The sequence below is a fragment of the Schistocerca americana genome, chromosome 1, assembly GCF_021461395.2.
Source record: "Schistocerca americana isolate TAMUIC-IGC-003095 chromosome 1, iqSchAmer2.1, whole genome shotgun sequence".
NCBI lineage: Eukaryota > Metazoa > Arthropoda > Insecta > Orthoptera > Acrididae > Schistocerca > Schistocerca americana.
In genome coordinates this window covers 1,229,687,566-1,229,703,479 of record NC_060119.1, presented here as the reverse complement: position 1 = coordinate 1,229,703,479, position 15,914 = coordinate 1,229,687,566, and the positions used below count along the sequence as shown (strand labels likewise).

General features: G+C 40.8%; 1 protein-coding gene across 2 annotated transcripts in view; it reads right to left on the bottom strand.

The window, feature by feature from the left end:
* The window catches only part of LOC124620002 (zinc finger protein 37-like), a 150,702-nt gene that overhangs the window by 100,995 nt on the left and 33,793 nt on the right, over positions 1 to 15,914 (bottom strand). For both annotated transcript variants that reach the window (XM_047146670.1, XM_047146678.1), the window contains exons 4-5: positions 15,412 to 15,525; positions 12,203 to 12,310 (exon numbers count right to left, since the gene is read on the bottom strand). In XM_047146670.1, the coding sequence (XP_047002626.1) occupies positions 12,203 to 12,310; positions 15,412 to 15,525 (222 nt within the window). The remainder of the gene's footprint in view (positions 1 to 12,202; positions 12,311 to 15,411; positions 15,526 to 15,914) is intronic.

The window sequence follows — 15,914 nt, the reverse complement described above, 5'->3', positions numbered from 1 at the left end:
TTAGTGGGCTTAATAGGAGACATCAGAGGGATGGAGATCAGCATCCAGGAAGGTGGCACATTGGGTTCAGGAAGACCAGGGTAAGCAGATGGGAGAGGAGCTGTTGAGGTTATGGAAGAATGAGGATAAGATGTCTTGACCCTGGGTCCAGATCATGAAAATATTATCAATGAACCTGAACCAGAAAGAGGTTTGTTGTTTGAGATGCTAGGCAGGTTTCCTCTAGATGGTCCATAAACAGTTTGGCATATGTGCCAAATGTTGGCACCACCAGCTGACTTACAGAACACTATCTAGTGACCCTACAGAAAACAGTAAATGCAAGACTCTCTCTGTTTTGAAAAAGAGGATGTTGTTGGAAGATTCACACAAGAAACTTTATCCTGGTGCTGGCATTCTGCCTTTGTTGTATGATCTGCCAATGTTAAATAAGGCTGAGGTTTCTTTATGCTTTATTGTTAGTAATTTGGGTGCACCCACTTATAATCCGGCCAGGTATTTTACATCTGTTCTCAGCCCATATGTTGACCACGTGTGAATATCATATCTTCAATTCGATGGATTTTACTTGACGGTGGAAATCTTTGAGGCTGGGTCCTCTGGCTTTACTACTGAGTTTTGTTGTGGTATCTCTATTTACATGTGTCCCTCTGGAAGAGTCCTTGAGTCTGATTAGTAAGAAAATGGATGTACAACTGGTGAAGCTGTATCATCATGTGCTGTCAACAATGTATTCATTGTTTAATGGCAACATTTGTTAACAGAATGATGGAGTGGCTATGGGTAAGTCACCAACTGATGGAGGACTTTGAGGATAGGTCACAGAGGACTTCAGCTTCACAACCAGTGTGCTTCTGGAGATATATAAACAATACCTATTTTGTATGGCCTTACAGATGTGATGGTCTCAACAGATAATTGGACCAATTCAAGTGACTCCATCCCAGCATTAGATTCACCATAGAGGTTGAAAGTCATGGGACGCTTCAATTTCTGGATGTCAGCACTTACAAAAAACAAGATGATGATGATATGGGACATAGTGTTCACCAAAATATGACACACACCAATCAGTATCAGCATACTAAGAGTTGCCATCCACCGTACAAACATAATGGCACCTTTAGGATTCTGGTACGCAGAGCGTATGCCATTTCTGACATGGACAGTTTAGACCAAGAACTTGCACATTTGACGGCTGTGTTTAAGGAAAATGGGTACTCTGAGAAGCAGATTCGTTGGGTTATGGAGTTTGGACATGCCCTGGAGATGCAGGAAGAGAGGCATAGATCTGTGGCATTTATTTCTTTTCTAGGAACATATGGTTAAGACTGGAAGAATTTAGGAAATTTTAACATTAAGAGTGTGTTCTGTCCATCTTCCAAAATTAGGGCAATACTTGGCTCTGAGAGATAATTTGGGACCTCGGAAGCTTGGCATAAATAAATTTCTATTTCACTGTGGTAAGGCTTACATCAGCTGTTCATTCACACAGTTCAGGACAGTTGCATGAAATATCGCCATCACACAAGGCTACAACAGCCGCAAAATCAGCAGCAGCAGCAAAACATCGCCTAAATGAGGGACACAGGATGAAATTTGACAAGACTGCAATAGATGTCAATACTTTCAGTTTTTGGAACATTGTTTATAAAGAGGCCATGGAAATTAAGTCAGCAGACAGTTTGATTAAGATAGAGAATGGTTTTCCTCTTAGCGGGATGTGGAACCTAGTACTATCACATACAAAAACACGCTGTTTTTCAATTCGGCCAGCCTGAGTGTTTGAAAATAGTCTTTGAGTGTGATATATCATTACTGCTGGTATTCTACTAAGGGCAGAGCCACTAGCCCAGTCTTGGAGGGCAGCAATTGTGGTGGACGGCACACATGATGTGTTGCTGTTGTGGTCTTCAGTCCAGAGACTGGTTTGACACAGCTCTCCATGTTACTCTATCCTTTGCAATCCTCTTCACCTCTGAGTAACTATTGCAATCCAAATCATCCTGAACCTGCTTAGTGTATTCATCTCTTGGTCTCCCTCTACGATTTTTACCCTCAATGCTGCCCTCCAGTACTAAATTGGTGATATCTTGATGCCTCAAAACATGTCCTACCAATCGATCCCTTCTTCTAGTCAAGTTGTGCCACAAATTCCTCTTCTCCCCAATTCTATTCAGTACCTCCTCATTAGTTACATGATCTACCCAGCTAGTCTTCAGCATTCTTCTGTGGCACCACATTTCGAAAGCTTCTATTCTCTTCTTGTCTAAACTATTTATCGTCCATGTTTCACTTCCATACACTGCTACACTCCACACAAATACTTCCAGAAAAGACTTCCTGACACTTAAATCTACACTCGATGTTAACAAATTTCTCTTCTTTAGAAACGCTTTCCTCGGCATTCCCAGTCTACTTTTTATATCCTCTCTACTTCGACCATCGTCAGTTATTTTGCTCCCCAAATAGCAAAACTCATCAACTACTTTAAGTGTCTCATTTCCTAATCTAATTCCCTCAGCATCACCTGGTTTAATTTGATTATATTTCATTATCTGCATTTTACTCTTGTTGATGTTCATTTTATATCCTGCTTTCAAGATTGTCCATTCCATTCAACTGTTGTTCCAAGTCCTTTGGTGTCTCTGACAGAATTACAATGTCATCGGCAAACCTCAAAGTTTTTATTTCTTCTCCACGGAGTTTAATTCCTAATCCAAATTTCTCTTTTGTTTCCTTTACTGCTTGCTCAATATACAGGCTGAATAACATCTGCTTCCATTTCATGCCCCTTGACTCATATAACTGCTATCTGGTTTCTGTAGAAATTGTAAATAGCCTTTCGGTCCCTGTATTTGACACCTGCCACCTTCAGAATTTGAAAGAGAGTATTCCAGTCAACATTGTCAAAAGCTTTCTCCATGTCTACAAATGTTAGATATGTAGGTTTGTCTTTCCTTAATCTATCTTGTAAGATAAGTTGTAGGGTCAGTATTGCCTCATGTGTTCCAACATTTCTACAGTACACAAACTGATCTTCCCCACAGTCGGCTTCTACCAGTTTTTCCATTTGCCTGTAAAGAATCTGTGTTAATATTTTGCAGCAGTGACTTACTGAACTGATAGTTCAGTAATTTTCACACTTGTCAACACCAGCTTTCTTTGGGATTGGAATCATTATATATTCTATACACGCAACGTGTATGGTATGAAGGCCTATATAGGACAATGATTTGCAGTCTCAGCATCAGTTTTTAGTGACACTCAGCAGCAGAGCCATTCTCATGAAGATTGCAGACAGATGGATCACCAAAATATTGTATCGTGTTGAATTTAGGATCCGACAGCTAATCCAAGTACCCTTAGAAGCCTCCTACGTGCATAACTGGTGTGGCCAGTATCATATGAAAGATGTGGATATATTGTCATTTGTTTGCTTCACACTGGCATGTTATAGTTAAGTTGACTTCACATGACTATCATGATACATTCTTTACGTCAAACATTAGTGGCATTTTATGGATGTAGGTAGCGCAGTGCAAGTTGTGCATTCTTTCTATATAGATGCCACCTTGTTAGACTGAAATATTTACCACTTATATGTGATTGTTTCATGACTATCTTTCTGACTTTGCTCTCGCAATGATGAGCAATTAGTGGAGTATGGTATCTTGTTTGAGTGTGCTGGCCGTGAAACTGTGTTGTGGGTGTGTGTAAACCAATCATTTGAATTGTTTCTAAAATATGTATGTTTCAGAGTAAGCTCTGCACTTACGTAAGAAAATCTTATTCATACACTTATTAGCCAGAACTTTATGACCACCTACCTAACTGATAGCTAGTACAGGGTTGCCACAAGTTTCCCCAATTGAACTTCCCTAATATTTCCCCGATTTCCACAACATTTTAGTGTTTTTCCCTGACAAATTTTGAGATTTCATGGATAAGATAAGACGTGAGTTGACAATCTGTCTTTCCAGCTATGGTACAAGAAACAATAGTGCAAACAAGAAAATATCCAAAATAAACTTGCAAATAGATGGCGTTTCCTGATTTGAGGAAAAATCTTAAGTACTAACATCAACATCTTTTGTAATGAACAGTTTTTAGATGGAGAAAGCAAGCCAAATGGCATACGCGTTTCATTAAGACCACTGAAGTTAATTTATTTCAATACAATGAAGCACATTTGGTGACAAAAATATGCATTTCTTTGGAGTCACAATACAGACTTAAAATACCTTCACAGATTTCAGAAAAAAGTAGGCCTCCTAAAAGAAATGTATTAGGCGGGGAAGAATTGTGTAAAGCAACACTGTAGGTGACCGCCAATAAAATATTGGTTCTGCTAAGTTCGTTATTGTCGGTTATTACCCACTGTGCTATATCTATCATTTTACAGGTATTGTGCGATTTCAAGAAATATATGAGTACATAGCGTACAAACCACCAGCAACTGATGCAATTTTCTTCTTTTTATTGTCCATACTTTCTAACACACAAACTGCTTTTGATGTGCCAACATGTTCTAAAACAAATAAAATGTCTATAAAACGCCATACTGTACAACATGCTTGCAGTAACACAGTCGCAGTTTCTGAAATCTATGCCCATGGTCTCTGTCCTGCTGAGCAGCATGTAGTCCTGGGTCTGTGGATGAACTACGAAAATCCACTGCATTATGCCACACACAAACAGACCTGGCCTGCAGGCAGATCTGTGAGGCTAGATCCGACGAGCAAAGCCTGAAAATTAGTGGAAAATGAATGGCTTCAGATCAGCGGGCCCATTCCATTACAGATACCTGCAGAAATGGACTCCAATTTTGACCCGTCATGGAAATCCACTTACATGGCCAGCTATTCATTGGCCACAGACAGCATGTTGTTGAAATGAGACCATGGTGATCAATCCATGCAAAGATAACTTGTTCAAATACTCTGAAAATGAATAACAGCAAGGGTAGGTAGCAACTCACCATAGAGATGATTGCTGAGCCGCACACGGGCACGTAGAAAAGACAATCGCACTCTCAACTAAATTTTCAGCCATAGCTTTTATCAGAAAACACGAGCGCACACACATTCACGCAATCACTCAGAGACAACTCATGCACACATGACCACCGTGTCCGGCTGCTGCATCTACAGTCTCTGAGAATCAGATCCAAGCAAACCATTCCTCATGCCCCCTTGCCTCTCGTCAGCAGCTGCTAGGTAGTGGCAGCACTGACTGCGAGCTGAGGGGAGTGGTACAAAGGGTAGAAGCAGTAGAAATGAGGGAGTAGGGAAGCAGTGCACATACTCTGCTGCACCCACCTGGCAAAGATTCGTGACACCTCAGTAAACAATCCATTTCATCTAGAGGCAAAAATGAGATTTTTCCAGTCCCCACCCCCCGCAATTTGCCTGACGTGTTGGAAATTCCCTGACTTCCAGAACCTGTGGCAACCCTGCATTATGTTGACATTTGACACAGATAACAGTGGTAACATGTCATGACATGGAAGTAATGAGGCCTTGGTAGGTCACTGGAGGGAGTTGACACCACATTTGTGCACGTAAGTCACCTAATTCCCGTAAATTCCAAGTAGGGGGTTGGGGACGGGCGGCGATGAGCTCTGATGCCACCTTCAGTCATATCCCAAATGAGTTTGTTTGGGTTCAGATCTGGTGAGTTGAGGTGCTAGCACATCAACTGGAGCTCGCTACCATGTTCCCTTGAACCACTCCATCACACTCGTGGCCTCCTGACATTGTGCATTAACTTATTGAAAAATGCCACTGCCATCTGGAAACTTGATTGTCATGGAGCGGTGTACGTAGCCTGCAACCAGTTTATGACATTCCTTGGCCATCATGGTGCTTTGCACAAGCTCCACTAGACCCTAGGATGCCCATGTGAATGTTCCCCTGTGCATTATGGAGCAGCCAACAGCTTGTCTCCATTCTGCAGTACAGGTGTCACGGACCTGCTCCTCTTGAAGATGACAGATTCGTGCACTCCCACTGGCATTATGAAGAAGCTATCAGATTTCATCAGACCACGCAATGCTCTGCCACGATGCTAACGTCCAGTGCCGATGGTCACATGTCCAATACAGTTGTAGATGCCGATACTGTGGTGTTAATATTGGCGCTTGCATGGGTTATCGGCTGTGGAGGCCCATCGTTAGGAGCGTTCGGTGCACTATGTGTTCAGACACTTTTGTACTCTGTCCAGTATTAAAATATGATGTTATTCCTCCCATAGTTCACCACTTAACCCGTTTTAGCAGTCTGCCCAGCCTACGATGACCGACACATATAATGAGGAGTGGCCGCCCAACCCCACGATGTCTCGACGTGGTTTCACCTTTGTTTCGCCAAGTGTTGAAGGCCTCATCACAGTGCTCCTCAAATACCCGGCAAGTCGTGCAGTTTCTGAAATGCTGGTGTGAAGTCTTAGGGCCATCACAATCTGCCCTCGGCCAAACTCAGATTGACTGTGTGCCTCCCCACTCTACACGTGGACAGCATGCTCACTGATACTACATGCACCACGTGTGTGTATGACAAGCAGTCATTCCTCACCAGGTGATGCTGCTATCGCCTGGACAGCTTCATATCAATAGTAGGTTGGTAGTCATAATGTTGTCATTGATCACTGTATGTGAAATGGGCATGGCCTGTTGGTGTGGATAATGGAAAGTAATCAATCCCAACCTGCAAACATTCCAAAGTGAACTTGAAACAATTTCAGTAAGAGGGAGCTGCTACAGATTTTGTTGTGATGCGGTTATACCTTTCATGTACAGTATTCCGACTACTGTGACTTATATATATTTCTTTTGGGATGCTTTGAGTTTTAATCAAAAGATTTGTTAAAGACACTGGTCAGCATAAATAATATCTTGATTATATTGTCTGTATATGGCTATCTTAACTTGTTACCTTTTTAAAACAATTTCTGGTAAACTGCTGATTATAAAGATCTCATTTGTTAACGTATCACGGTCAATTTCACCAGAGCTTCTTATCTTTTTAAAGTTAATTTTAGTAAATTTGTAATAACAATAAGATGGTTTGCGAACGTAATAGATAACTTGGAAGTGGACAGGTTGGTATGGAAAATTCTGCAGAGGTTATTATATTTCAAAAGAATAAATGAAAATTACTTTTTTAAAAACAAACTGTTGGAACCTTGGTTGTCCACCAACACTTTTCCTTAATCAGCCACTGTCAGTTAAGTTTTCTTAATCAGCCACTGTCAACAGGGTCTGGTCTCAATATCACCAGATATAGGAGGGCACAATATGGGTTCCCATAGCTGTGCTGCAGATTTGTTTATATACCTTCTCCTCAAAGGAGAAGTACAGTCTGCTCACAAAGAGATGAACAAATTCTGCTTGGGTGTGGGAGTTCTGCACACAGACTCCACTGCACAGGATACCAACAGGTAAGGGGCAGAGCAAGGAAGGAGCCACCCTTACATCATGGAGTGCTTGTTTTACATTTGTATTTGCATATCAATACTCTTGCTCATAACATTCAGCAACATTATTAATTATTTTTCTAGTTCCACTCTATAAAGTACTATGTCTTGCCCTATCCCTCTCTCAGTTGAGCCCATGATGGGCCAGGAACCACTCCGTCACTCATCAAGATATGTATTAATTCGTGATATGACACAACATGGCACAACAACCACTTCACAATACCTAAATAGGCAAGGTCCTGTTTTACATCGCTGAGGTTGCCAGGTTCTGGACACAAAACATTTAGTCGACTGACTTCTGTCGGTCTAAAGCTAGAGAGCCCTCGTTCAGCTCTTTGTGGACAGACTATAGTTGGGTGTGAGGATGCTGTTGGTGAAGTGTACGAGGAACAAGCTGGAGTCCCTCAACGAGTCCATCACCCTCCTTATCCCATCAATTTTCTACATGCTTCCCAGAGTCCACAAACCCAACACACTGAGACGTCCCACTGTAGCCAATTATTGTACTTCCACTGAAAGGATCTCTACCATTGTTAACCAACACCTCCAATCAATAATCCAAAGCCTATCATCCTACATCAAAGAGACAAAGCACCTCCTCCACATACTCTAGCCCATTACCACCCCATGACCAAATGGATGCCTATCAGTCCCTCTGATCCCACCTTCCTAGACACCATTACTCATTCCCATGGCCCCAACATCCTTCCAACTCCAAACCCACGACCTCATTCCTTGAACACCTTACCAATGATATCCTCACACACGACTACCACTCCTTTGAGGGAAGGTATACAAACGAATCTCTAGCACAGTCAAGGGTGCCTTTATTATGCCAACCTATTTAGTGGCCACTGAAAGAAAACCTTCCTAGCCACCCCAAAACCACAAACCCTTGTCAGGTTCATTGATAATACCTTCATGGTCTGAACCCAGTGTCAGAAAATCCTTTCCTCATTCTTAAAAAACCTCACCACCTTTTCTACCATCCACTTCATATAGTCCTCCTAAACCCAATGTGCCAACTTCCTGGACATCGACCTCTGACACTCCAATGGCTCCGTCCACACCTCTGTCCATCTTAAGAACACTAACACTAACCACCAACATTACTCATCCAACTGACTGTGAGTGGCGTGCCAACGGTAGATCTAGGTGTCCTGTACAGGGTGGACAACATCCAGGAAGGATTCAGGGTGTTGTACCGATCCCTCTAACCAACAAGTCTGAGGTACTCTCTCTCACTGAAACTGAGCCAGTGACTCTCACTTCACCTGTTTTGGGGAAACCTGTTTTGTCCAATGTGAAGAGGACACAGATGCAAAAGGATAGTGGTATATTAATTGTTGGCAGTTCAAACATATAGCGAATGATAGTACCCCTTATGGAAATGGCAGCATAGGGCAGGAAAGGACACCAGGTGCACTCAGCGTGCATGCCTGGGGGCCTCATTGAACACGTTCACGTGCTATTCCAGCAAGCACTGAGTGAACAGGTTGCAACCAAATGCAGAGTTTGGCACATAGTGTAACAAATGATGCCTGTCATCTCGGCTCCGAGGTCATACTTGAGTCATTCCAGCAACTGACAGGCAGTTGAGAAGATAAGCCTTGCGCATGGAGTTTCAGTGGAGTTCACAATTTGCAGCATTGCCCCCAGAACTGACCGTGGTCCTTTGGTTCTGAGGCAAACAGGAGGACTGAACCAGAGACTTCAAAGGTTCTGTGACAAGCTAGGCTGTGCCTTCCTGGACATACACCATAGGGTTGAGAATTGTAAGGTCCCCCTAACTGGGTAAGATGTGCACTACACATCAGAGGCTGCTACTCAGGTAGCTGACTGAGTGGGGTGCAGAAAAGCGTTTTTTAGATCAGGCAACTACCCATTAAATCCTGATAACAATAGGTGTAGTAAACCCATACCTACCATGAAAAATTGAAAGAAATGTCTCCCACAGGTGAGAATATTAAAATCATAATGGTAAACTCCCGAAGCATTCACAACAAAGTACAAGAGTTTGAAGCACTCCCGAAAAGCAGTGAAGTTCACATAATACTAGGTACAGATAGCTGGTTGAAATCTGAAGCTGCATGTAAGATTGCTTAGGCAAGACTCAGTATCAGGAGTGGGCATAAAATTATAATTGGATCCTTGTATCTCCCAACAGACTCGTCTCCTGACTTAGCCCAAAACTTTTAGAGAAAATCTCAGTTCACTTGCACGTAAGTTCCCCAATACTGTAATCAGTGGTGTAGACTTTAATCATCCAACAATTAACTAGAAAAATTACAGATTTGTTAGTGGTGCGTGTGACAAGACATTCTGTGAAACTTTAGTAAATTCCGTCTCTGAAAACTAACTAGAACAGATTGTTAGGAACACCACTCACGACGGAAACATAACGGATCTAATAGCAATAAACAGATTTGACCTCTTTGAGGATGTACACATCGAAATTGGTATCAGTGACCATGACATAGCTGTGGCAACAATGATTACCAAAGCACAAAGGTCAACTAAACCAAGCAGAAATATACATATGTTCAGTAAACTAGATTAAAAATCAGTAGTGTCATATATCAATGAGGAACTTGGAACTTTCAGTACAAGGCAGGACAAAACCAGGATGGTTATTTGCATGTCACTAGAAACTTAACATCCACAGATTGTGCTTGGTGTTAAACATGTCTGATCAGTTCTCATTATTCTACAGACAATAAATGAAGTTTTTTATTATTGCCCACAAATATCCATGCAAGTTATATCATTTGTCAGCCTGTACCAACCTGCACTGGAACAACTGACCCAAATCCTTCGTCAGGGCTTTGATTATCTATCATCATGCACTGAAACAAAGGACATCCTACCCCAGATCCTTTCCACCCCTTCTAAAGTGGTGTTCCATTCCTCAACCTTCACAACATAACTTGTCCATCTCTATGCCACTCCCAATCCCTACCACTTGCCAGAGGGCTCATATCCCTGTGGAAGGGTCAGGTGAAAAAGTGCCCAACCCATTCACGCAGCACTTCCTATGCCAGTTCTGTCACAGGCTTATCTTACCCCATCCAAGACCAGGCCACTGTGAAAGCAGCCATGCTGTATACCAGCTATGCTGCAACCACTGCACAGCTTTCTATACTGATGTGACTATCAAACAAAGTCCATTAGGATGAGCGGCCACCGCCAAATTGTAGCGAAAGAGCAAAGCAGATTACCCTGCAGCAAATGAAGCTTACCATAACATCCTTCATTTCAATGGCTGCTTCACAACCTGGGCCATCTGGATGCTCCCCTGTGAACTGCACAGTCGGGAGTTACGCTTACAATACATTCTCCGGTCCTGAAATTAATTCAACTTCAACTTACGGTAGCATACCGTCGCCATGCCCTCCACTCAATCGTTTCCGTCCACTGATCCTATCAACTCCTCCCTTTTCGCATTCCCTCACCCTCTTTGTGTGCTGCCCTTTGCCAATGTACCCACCTGTCCTTTCCTGTTCCCTGCTCCACTCCTTTTCGATTCATCATCATTCCTTCCTTCCTCCCTCCTTCCTCCCCCACCAGCCTACTCCCAACTCTACACTTGGTAGTCTAGTCCCTGCATACCCCACCAGACAGCACTATTCTCTCACCCACCCACACCTGGTATCCATCCCCGTTCCATGCACCAATTCAGATTGAGTAACTTTACTGTAGAAATTATTTATATCACTATTGCAATTTTGACCTCTGGGAGTTTTCCAGTGGTACTGCAGAAGATTTTGCTTCACACATGTCTGAATTTAACATATTCTGATGTGTAAACATGTCATCATCTGGTGCTACTGTATTTCTACAGTGAAAGGCCTATTTTTGATGACGACATGTGTACATGTCGGAGGATCTTAAAAGTCCAACATATACTGAAGTAAAATCTTTCACAGTGCCACTTGAAAATGGCCCACAGGCAAAAACTGCAAAATAAAAATAAATAATTTCTAGAGTCAACAGCGAATATGATGTCCCGTTTGCAGCTGCCAGTGATAGCAGTCGTGTGTGTGACATATGCTTGCTAATGTGAATGTGTGTGTTTGTTTTCCTTGCTGAAGAATGCTTTGGACGAAAGCTATAATGTGTAACAGTCTTTTCGTTTTGCCTGTCTGCAACTCAATGGGCCATCTTTATAGTGAGTAGGAATTTATCATTTTACAAAGATAGTTAATCTTTGACTCTAAACACACGGCATATTGTGATCCCTCATCCATGTTGTCATTAGCCCATTGTTACCAATCTGTTCCAGCGTCATTTTTCTCACTTAATAACTAAGGACTATTCTGACAATATTAGAGAAGGAAAGTTGCTACTCACCATATAGCGGAGGTGATGAGTCACAGATAGGCACAACAAAAAAATTCACACAATTATAGCTTTCGGCCATTAAGGCTTTTGTCAACAACAGACACACGCATACACTCACGCAAACGCAACTCACACACACAACTGCAGTCTCAGGCCTATCTGTGACTCAGCATTTCTGCTATATGGTGAGTAGTAACTTTCCTTCTCTAATGTTGTTACATTCTATCCTGGATTTTCCATTGTTTGAAGGAATATTTCGAGTTTCACAGCAAGCACAACTACTTTACATAACACAAGCTGAGATCTTCAAGTTGGGGCCCTAGCAAACACTGACAGCATAAAGACAAACAAGTTCTGCACATTAAAGTTAATAATGCCTCACCTGCTGAATGGCACGAGGTGCACGAGGTACAGCTGACACTAAGCCAACAATATGACTAAGGAACTCTGCATTGACATCATTCATTGGAGTAGATGAAGGAGTCATCACCTTTCAATGAAGAAAATTATATAAATAAATATCAAAAACCAGAAAACAAAATAATGAACCTGAAACTAAAAAAATAAAGAAAAATGAAAAAAGTGAGAAAAAGAATTACTTATCTTTTATGCCTTTCTGGTAAGGTCACTGAAGATGCATGGGTGCATTTGACTCACTCATACCACACAAATAATGACCCAACTATTTGGCCACAAACTAATTAAATGAATTCACTGTTTTACTGTAAACTTACAGCACTAACACATTCACACATTTAGTTGAACATTACAGAAGAATACTGAACTGCATCAACACCTTACAAAAAATAGTTTACCAGCAACACCAACACTAAAAAACAAGCAAGCTATCAATATATAGCAAATGCAACTTTCTTCTCATGGAGGAAAATCTGTCAGACAAAATGATCTAAAATGGTGTTACCAATTTGTAAGTTTGGTATAGTTTACATGACACTTACTTGTGCTATGGAAATATAGTTTAAAACATACGATAATATACATGCTAAGAGTATATACGAGTGCTGAATGCCAGTGAAGCATACAATGTTGGCTTGAACTACTACAGAGAAAAACTACCACTATTTTCTGTGGGTAAAGTAAAGCAACAAAAACAACATACTGAATACAAGGTTCTAACAACAGATGCACTGTAGGAAGAACACCAGATCTATAATGTGATTGCAATAACTTTCTTACTCACAGAGTAGGTGGAGAGGGTGGAAGCACCACTTTCAGTCAACATGCAGCATGCTATATGGCCACAAATAGTAGTGTGCCACATGGGGAGGGAGGGAGGGAGGGAGGGAGGGAGGGAGGGAGGGAGGGAGAGAGAGGGAGAGAGAGAGAGAGAGAGAGAGAGGGAGAGAGAGAGAGAGAGAGAGAGAATTACAGGTGCACAATTATATTACTTGCGATCAAAAAAATCTCATTTTTCATAAACACGAAATAATAAATTCTGCCTCAAAATACAAAAATGCAAATTTACCTAACAAATGCTATTTCATACAGAATTTATCCAAATGAACTATGAAATCAGGGTCAGTTTGAAATAGCTTTATTTTCTACATATAAATATTGAAAAAGTAACCAACTTCCAGTTACTGGTATTACAGAACATCTGGCAAAGAAAAATTTGGAAAGAAACCCTATGTTAAGAAGGTGTTTGCAAAATAAACAATACAGCTATGCACAAATGCAACGAAGTATCAGTGTGTTCATAAATTGAGCTCACGTGCCACGCCATCTGTAAGTGGTTGAATGGTCTCTATGACTTCATTATGTTGCCAAATTCAACAAGCAACGGTGCAGCATCCATTATCAAATGCTTTGTGCCTCCACTCTGCTTTCGGTTGTGTGTTGGTCATCATGTGGAATGTGTGAATTTGCTAACCCTGGTCCATCACAGGGTTTGACTATGATTCTCACAACACCAGAAGGGATTAGTGATCCCTTTGACAGCTCTGTATTAACATAATGTGGGTGTAGCCTGGCTGTACAGTGAGAAATGGGTGAAGCTTGTTCCCCCACACTGCTCTTCTCACCTCGGGCAGTCTTTGTTCTCGTTTATTTACACTTGCATCCAACTGTCACGTTATTGTATCACAAAACCAGTAATATATTTTGCCCACATCAAAACTTTCCCTCTAAATTGTAAATAAGGTTACTTTAAGTTCTACTATAAGCACCTTATCGGTGCCAGCTGTAGCATGTCAGGACTGTGTCACACAGCTGTGAGTGTCCACTACACAGCTCTGCGATATGCTAATCAGAAATTATATACCACAGATTCAAAATCGATGTTCTGTTAATTTTGTAATTATTGAAAGAGGAGGAAGAAAAAAGATAATGTCGAGAAAAACACCTTTAATCAGAGAAGCACACTGTTCACCAGCAAGAAAACTTTACTACTTCTCAACATAAACAATCATTTGTTGAAAGCTTGCATAAAGCCAAAAGAAGAAAACAAGCAACAACCATTTCAGAAAGAAAACGGTTGAAGTTTTTCAAAAAGCAAACATTCCACTTAAAAATCTCTTATTACATTATATTATTTTATCTCCAACCACTTTTTTTTCCACCAATCAATTTCATCTTCAAGCATGTAGTGTGGGACTCTAAGTTTATATGTTTAATCATTTACAAAATGATATAGATGCTAATTTCCCCAAAAGCACAGCAGAGTCAATTTCCTGAGAAATGTCAGTATCACTGTCATCACACGCAACCCAACACGAACTGTGACTTAAATAATGCAGATAACTTTTACTTAAAAGAGGATATGGAAATGCAACAGATGAGCCCAAAAATGCTTCACTTCACCACTTGTCTAGCTAGTGCCTTGTCATGTAATATGCAGTATATAAGAGTATGAATAATTATTTATAGCCCTGGACACAATTTCATGGAAGAGGATTTTTCACCTTCCAAAACTGCACACTTTATTTCAATTAAACAAGCAGGACAAACATATTGTACCATTTCCACACTGCTTCTCAAGTTCCTAACAAAAGATGTAACACAACAAGCTTGTAAAACCCAAGAAAGAACTGTGATTGGATAGTGGCTTGTCCTTCACTGCAATATCACTGCCCTAATACATCAATCACATAATTATTAGCAGAGTTTAAAAAGCTTACTAAAAAAGAACAAATTAAAAAATCTTAAGAAATTATGAGAAACTATTACAGAAAGAGTTAGATAAGATTTGAGTAATCAGTTAAGCTAATTACATTGGTTTCTCTTACACTGTATTAGACAGATGAATATATTAATATTTAATATCTGTCAATGTAGTACAACCTATAGAAAGGCAGTTCCATTTTATTGTATTTCTATTTTATACTTTACAACACACTTGACCTAAGAAAAGTTCATAAATCTGAGGAAGTGATACTACATGGTTCAGAGTAAACAGCCCACAAAATAAAGAGGATACTCTACCCACACTTTGGAAAGAGAGAACATTTAAAGCAGCAGAATCTTCACGTATTTGTCTGCTCACAGTTTTTAGCAAATTATACGGAAATAAGGAAAATAGGGACTATTTTCCCCTCTCATAAAAAGGAAGTTTAAATAACATGCAGCACAAACCTGTTGATATCTCACTGGTGCAATGCTAAGTGATGGGCGAACTGGACAAGTAAATTGTTGAGCAAATGCATCTGGACCTACAGTATTGGTTACCATTAATGGTTTGCTCTGTTCCTGGAAAATGCAACAGTAGTTAGCACAGGCGAGAATAATTTTCCACTCAGAATTGTGAACTTAACCACAATATTTAAAAAAACTTTTAAAAATAGTCACTGATCATACACTTATTTACATTAACTCATGCATATGTCTCTCCCCCCCCCCCTTTCCCCCTTTCTTCCAACCACACACATTCCTTGGTACGTGGATTCAAATTTCAGCCTTAACTTCAACTGCATGCACAAAAAGAAAGTTCATCTGTTTCACCAACAGTTTCCGAAAAGCTTGACAGGTTTGTGGGACTTGCACTGTGTGAACATAAACCCTGTCTGATATCTGTGGATCCAATCAGATTACCAGTACATTATTAACAGATAAAGTTGCAGGCTGAACATAACTTGAAA